The 6,600-nt window shown below is 46.4% G+C and overlaps 1 protein-coding gene across 1 annotated transcript in view; it reads right to left on the bottom strand.

Annotated features, from left to right (window-relative positions):
• The window catches only part of TMEM254 (transmembrane protein 254), a 20,572-nt gene extending 14,849 nt beyond the window's left edge, over nt 1-5,723 (bottom strand). The window contains exon 1 of the mRNA XM_009332704.1: nt 5,666-5,723. Within this exon, the coding sequence (XP_009330979.1) occupies nt 5,666-5,723 (58 nt within the window). The remainder of the gene's footprint in view (nt 1-5,665) is intronic.
• Nucleotides 5,724-6,600: the final 877 nt, after the last annotated feature.

The raw sequence follows: 6,600 nt of genomic DNA, 5'->3' as shown, positions 1-6,600 counted from the left end.
TGTGATGGAAAAGCTAACTGCAGTACAAAAAAGCCAGTGCAGATCTAGCAGGGAAATGGCGTCACTAGCAGATGGGTGAGATGGGTGGGAAGCACATTTCAGTACAACCACATGGGTGGGGATGTTATTTGGGAGATGAGAAGGAATAGGACTGACAAGGGAGGTTAGAGCGATAGTTCTTTGAACAGGGAGGAGAAGACTCCAGACAACTTGTCTCCAGTTAAGGCAGACTAGCCTTAAGGCCAAATTCACTCATCTTTAGGCGACTAGTTATCGTAATCAAGTTCGGCAGACTATGACGTTGCGATTTGCAGTATTTCTATAGTGTCACGTGGGTGTGTTTGTGTTCTGCCAGCACAAGAAAAAGATATAGTCCTTGTCCTAAACCATCTGCAGTTCAGAGGTCTGATCCTCTCAGGTGCTAAAAGTCCACAAGTGTTTCTGGAGCTGATCAGTCATAGGGCATCTGCCAGTCACACAAACGGCATGGGTGAGGACGATGACAGTCAGTCTCTTACAAAGGAAGGGAGACAGGGAAGGAGACGGCAGGGAATACAAGGGAAAGGATTACCATAAAGTAGTGCAGACTGTGAACCTGACCGTACTGGGCATGAAGTACTGTTGCATTTAAATGAAACGGCATTTATCTCAGTGGTGCTGGGGCAAGCGAGGGCTTGCCAGACTGAACTGCACTCAGTAATCCTCCGGGGGCCCAGGCTGGATTTCAGGAGGATATTTTATACAGAATTTTTTGATGTTTCTTAAGGCAGGATTTTAGTGAACGCGGGTTTCCTACCACATGGGTTCCCGTGCGGGTTTTCTATTTGGCAGTCAAAGGGGTACAAGAATACTGATAATCTATGCGTTAGGCTTATTACAAGTGGAAATCCTACTCCAGCCCATTCCTGCGCTGGTGAGGACTCTGCTCTGCCGATTTGTCCTTCCCTGTGGTCATCCTAACTCTTTACAGGCTCAGGCTCAGCCTGTCCGAACTCTAGATCGCTGTTCTGTGGCTGTGTGAGGTGGATCTGTCCCACAGAAGAGAGATTTCCCTCCACCAGAGCAGGAGACATTGTGTTGTGGGAGAGTGGGAGCACTAATTACTACCTTCCTGGCAAGTCTGTGCTATCCTACAACCATCTCCCAAGACTTTTATTCTACTGCCCACAAGAAAAATGAATGGTGTTGGGCACCACCAGGCTACCGTTTAATAAAAGACACAAAGTTTGCAAATGTTCTGGCTTCAGTTTTACCTGGGGTCTCATTTCCTTTAAAAGGCGGTCTTCTCTTTGAAAGGGATGACAATTTCTTTCAAGATTGTCACAGGACTCAAAAACTCACCAGTACGCAGCATAATGACAGTACAAGTAAGGAACCATTCTCAGGTTCAGACAATAGATGACCATTACAACTCAGAAATGAGATCCTGGGGCTTGATAGATAGTTCTGTGAGATGGTCAAAAAAGCAAAAGAAACATTAGGAGTTATTAGGAAAGCAATGGAGAAAAAATCATTATCAGCATAGTAATACCTAAAACACCGTGATTCATCTATGTCTTAAATACTGAGAGTCATTCCAGTCTTCCTATCTCGGGAAGAATACAGTAGAACTGGACAAAGTTCTGAAGAGGGCAACATGAATGATCAAAGGCATGGAGCAGTTACCATAGGGCGAGTAATCGTGGATCAGCTACCGTGAGTAAGATGGGATTTTTTCAGCCTGGAGAAGAGGTGGCTGAAGGGGGAAAGTGATGGGGTTTGATGAGAAAACGGGCAGCGTGAATTGCTGGAACCAGCGAAGGTCTTTGCACATTCTTGTGTGGGAGGCAGCAAGAACCAAATGATTCCAGCAGGCAACATACTAAGAACAAATAAAAGTAAGTGTTATTACATACAACATGTAGTTAAGCTGTGGAAGTCCTAGTCAGAGGATGCTTTGGAAGCTAAAATTGCACATAGGTTCAAAAAATGACTGGATAAATTCACAAAATAGAAGCATATTGTGTTCTCTGTATACTTAGAAACTCTCATCCACCTCAGGAAGTCCCTGGGCTGAAAATAACAGAGGTCATCATCATCATCGTTACTAGGTAAAAGCACCAGTACGTTGCTGACTGAGCTGGCTATAGATACCTACCTTCCCTAGACAGGTATCCATTTTTGGCCATTGCTGAAGGGCTAAATATCAGGTTGGACAGACATTTGGTTTTAGCAAGTATGGCCCTTTTTGTACGCTTGCCCCAAATTTCAGATACTTACAGTCAGTGCCAGGAATTATCTTAAGGGTTAAATATAAGAAAAACTTGTGTGAGATTACTCAAAAGTTATGTGAAACTGGTCTAATGCCTTTTTCACCTTGAAATCTATCGTTTTAATGGGAACCGAGTCAGAGCAAGACTTAACGGTTCGTGTTGTTTTCAGCAATGTTGTTTCCCTCCACCTTCAGGTGTTAGAAACAACATTCATTTCAGGTAGGAAAAAAGGCTAGAGCAATGCTTTGGCATAATAAAGGTGTTTACTGTAAGGGAAAGCTCAGTGGTGCTGGTGACAGAGCTCTCCCAAGAGCCAGTTCTGGACTGCGGAATGAATGCTCTTAGAAAGCAGGGAGTATCAGAAGTTTTGCCCTCTTTTTGCTCAAGGTGCAAAATACGTCTCCAGCCCGCTCGCCCTGAGACATCATGGAAGAGTGCACGTCTGGCCATTGAATTCTTTTCCAAACAAGACAGGCTGCTGTAAACGCTCCTTTCCCTGAAGAGCAGGTGAGAGCAGAACCATCACTCGGTTGCTCATGTTCTTTGGAGGGTTCCTGGGAGCATCTGGCTATGACAGTACTGCCCACAGGGGGAAATCGTTGTGGAAGAGAGTCCACGTTGTTTTGCTGAATTCCACAGTTTTCCATTTGAACACGAAATCTCTTTGCAATTCTCCAGGGTTGCTTTGTAGCATTTTTATTTCGGTGATGTAAGAGCTGCCTTTTACTGCCAAGCCCATAATTAAAGCAGTGTTGACTGGTAAGTAATGGGCTGCAAAAGGTGTACCAAAAGATAATTAAAGATGCACTCCAGATAAGCAGGGCACGAGCATCCTTTTTATGAGGTGTTAATGTCTGAAGACCAACTAGTGAAATTGATCTTGCCTCCTGCAGGATGAAAGTTCTGCTTAAACATCAATAGCATTGTACTGCCCTAGAAAATGTTTGATGTAGGGATTTCTAGAGGGCTGTGCTTGTCCTAAGGCTCCCCAGGCAGGCGCCTGGTGACGGAGCCCATGCTGCACTGGGTAATTCGGCATCCCATTCATGCCAGCATGATTTTGGGGTCGCCTTTGCATCTCCTAACACTAGGGCTGCTCTGGAGAGAGGAGAGGAGCTCCCGATGCCCTGATGGGGACTAGGATAGATGCAAACCTTTTTTGAGAGCCATTTTAAAGAGCACTGTGGCTAGCCCCTGTCTAACAACTGTGTTGTCTCTCCGAAATGCCCTTTACATACATATCCTTCATTTTTGTTGTATTTTCAGCATATTCCACATGTGATTTGGATTCCCCTGTAGATGCACTTACACCACGCCTCTGGCATAAAGGAGCATTGGCAGAGGACACAGTGGGTTTCCACATTTGGACTCCACTGACATCTATAGCAAAATTCCATGGATTTCGGTGGGAGCCTGAAGACAATCTACGCACCGAAGAGGTGCTGTTTTTGTTAAGCATGCTGCTTTGGGTATTCCTGCTTCTTTCCCCACACTCTTCCCATTCCCCTATTTGTAAAATGAATCAAAAATAGAGGTGGTGGAGGGGAATACTATTTTCCCGATACAGTTTAGAGAAGAGATGGCGGCACTCACAAACAGTTGTTTTGATTATGACTGACATGCAACAGCATGATGATGCCAAGGGAACGTGGGCAGCAAGGGCCGGTCAGTGTTGTTGCCTGGATTAGGGTATGGTCAAACTGTAGCTGTAGCAGAAATTAGCTCTTACGTTAGGCAAAGTCCATACGTCTCAGCAGAAGAGGGGGAAGAGGAGGGGGAGGCAAAGATTGCCATCTTCTTTCCTGGAATCTCACTTAAAAACAAAACTCGCAATCTAAGTCTCTATCAATTAGCATTGCAAAGAAAATCTCTGAAAATGAAGGGTGTAAAGAGGCTGCCTGGCAGAGTGCCTGAAACAATAACTCTGGGAAGTGTGAACTGCTCTCTCCATAGCCAGAGGATGTTAACAAAAGCCTGGTCTATTTGACCTAGCTAGTAGTGATGGACAGCCACTCTTCGCAAGTAGTGCAAGTAGGTGCAAGCCTCTGCTGACTCCTCCTTATCTCTTCTGCACTGGCTGTGGCTATAAGGTGTGTATGTGTGCGTTGGAGGGGGTGGCTTCCCTCTCCTTTTGAGATCAATATTGCAGGCTGCCTGCGGGGTCAGCTTTGTGTTGTAGTTATTCCTATGAGATGATGTTTTCTGCCATGAAAATTGGAAAACCAGAAACAAAAACGACAGCATTTGTTCTAGCCTTCCCCGTGGCCAGACTGAATGAGTGAGCTCTCTTTGTACCCTACAAACATCCTTGGTATCCTTGATCCAGTTTATTATGCACCCCACGGACAGTTGTACTGGAATTGCAGAGAGATGGAAAGGTCATATGCAATTCCATACTTTTTTGTGCCGGTTTAAATCGGGGCTCCCCAACTGTCTTCTACCCTCTGCTCCTGTGCACCCCCATCCCACGCTGGTGCTTGAACTAAGCTCGCCAAAAACTAACCTGGCCAAAAAAAAAAAAGTGATCAGTTTTTGGAAGAGGAGCTCTGTGGGTTGGCTCATTTTCTAGGCAAGTGTGCGCTGGAGATGGCGTGTGCAGGACTGTGTGTGAAGCGATATGGGGGCTTAAAGGGAGGTAGAATTGCACCCCGCGTGCTTAGAACAAGGGGTAGCTGAAGCCGGGTTTGCTGTAGGGAAGACTGTCAATAAAACTGTGCCACCAAGCTTTATATGTCTGCTTATTGCATCTGAGCCTTCGTCCACCCTCCCTACATATGTATCTGAGTATTAAAAGCGAACTAAAACCGAAGGACTAGCAGCACACCTTGACTGTACCTAGAACAGCTGAACCACTTGCCACCTGGCTGCTTTTTTCCCTTCTCCCACGTGCAAATTCTTGCTTAAATACAAATGTATTGTTTACATGGAAAGGAAAAACTCCGAACTATCCTGGAGGTCTGGGGGAGAAAAGAAATCCTGTGGGATGTATCTGTGCCATGACAGTCCAGCTTATGGGAATGATACGGGGTAAGAAAGGGGAGGAGTACTGAGAAGCTGTTGTTTCCAGGTGTTTTGGACTACACGCTGCAGTCACCCCTCTGAAGTTCTCACTGCCTTCATATACACTGCTGCTTGAAAACATTATCTAGGTAAAGTGCTTTCTGAGGGCATTTACCTTGCCTTACGGACAGAGCTGCTAACGGAATCCAGTCTCTGGAGTACTAGACTCACAGGGGCTGACTGTTGCCCCTCTCTGGGAGGACATTCATTTTTGTTGTGAACCCCTGTGGCGGTGTGTGCAATATTAAAACCCTCACCCAGCTCAACCCAAAAGTGGCTGCTTGAATGGCAGACGCACCAGTCCCTGCAGAATGCAAACAGTATATAACAGCTTGCAGACTTTGTCCCCTTACCCTTTAGCTTCAGAACAAGCTGGAGCGGGTCCCAAGCCTGAAAAATGAACGGGGACATGTTGAGACGAAAAACACATGAAGTAATGACGCCACTGCTCTTGAACACCTTCAGTGATAGCCATTAATGGCCTCATTTGACAAATTATTACATTAACTAATTGATTTGCTGCTGTTCTAATCCTGTTCTAACATCTAATCCTTTTCGGCATTGCAACTGTTGCCCTGTGTAAATCCTTATGTCACTCTTGGCTCTCTCAAATAATGTTTCTGGCCTCTCTTTTGGATTATGATTTCACCTTGGGCTGAAAGCACAGACCTTGCTTGTTCTGTACATGACCTGGATGCGTAGAGCTGTCTGGAGGAAAAAAAAGCAGCCCTAGGAAAGGAAAAGGTTGTGCTGAGCTCTTCAGCACACGCTGGGGAGGGAGACTGCTCCTTGCCCCCCAGGTGACCGCAGAGTGTGCTGCGGCTTTGTCCTTTACTGTGACCGGTGGGGTTTGATGCAATGTCTAGTAAAGCCACCAGCGTTTTATTTACTGCAGTTAAGTCGATGAGAAACGTCCCACGGATGGGAATCGGAGCGGGGTAACTAAACGGGGAAGACAAGGAGTCGTCACCCGGGCGCAGCAAGAGCTGGGATGGTTTCCCTTCAGGAGAAGGGCTGTGTAGGGGCCTCCGTGCACCCGGGGGAGCCCCGGATTTCCACCAGAGCCCCAGGCCTGCAGTGCGGAGAGAAGGGGAGCCTTCTCAGAGGGCCGAACCCAAGGCGAAAGATAACTTCATTAAATTATCCACTCTCCATTTGAATTAAAGAAAGGCGGATGGGTTTGTGGCGGCGGCGGGGGCTTCGCTGGGAGACGCTTTGGCTCCTTCGATGGGGCGAGACCTCATTATGTGTATTTTGGTGATGGGATGACAATGGAGGTGTGGGAGAC

The sequence above is a fragment of the Pygoscelis adeliae genome, unplaced genomic scaffold, assembly GCF_000699105.1.
Source record: "Pygoscelis adeliae isolate BGI_AS28 unplaced genomic scaffold, ASM69910v1 Scaffold269, whole genome shotgun sequence".
Taxonomy (NCBI): Eukaryota; Metazoa; Chordata; class Aves; order Sphenisciformes; family Spheniscidae; genus Pygoscelis; species Pygoscelis adeliae.
This window is presented reverse-complemented; position numbering and strand designations above follow the sequence as displayed.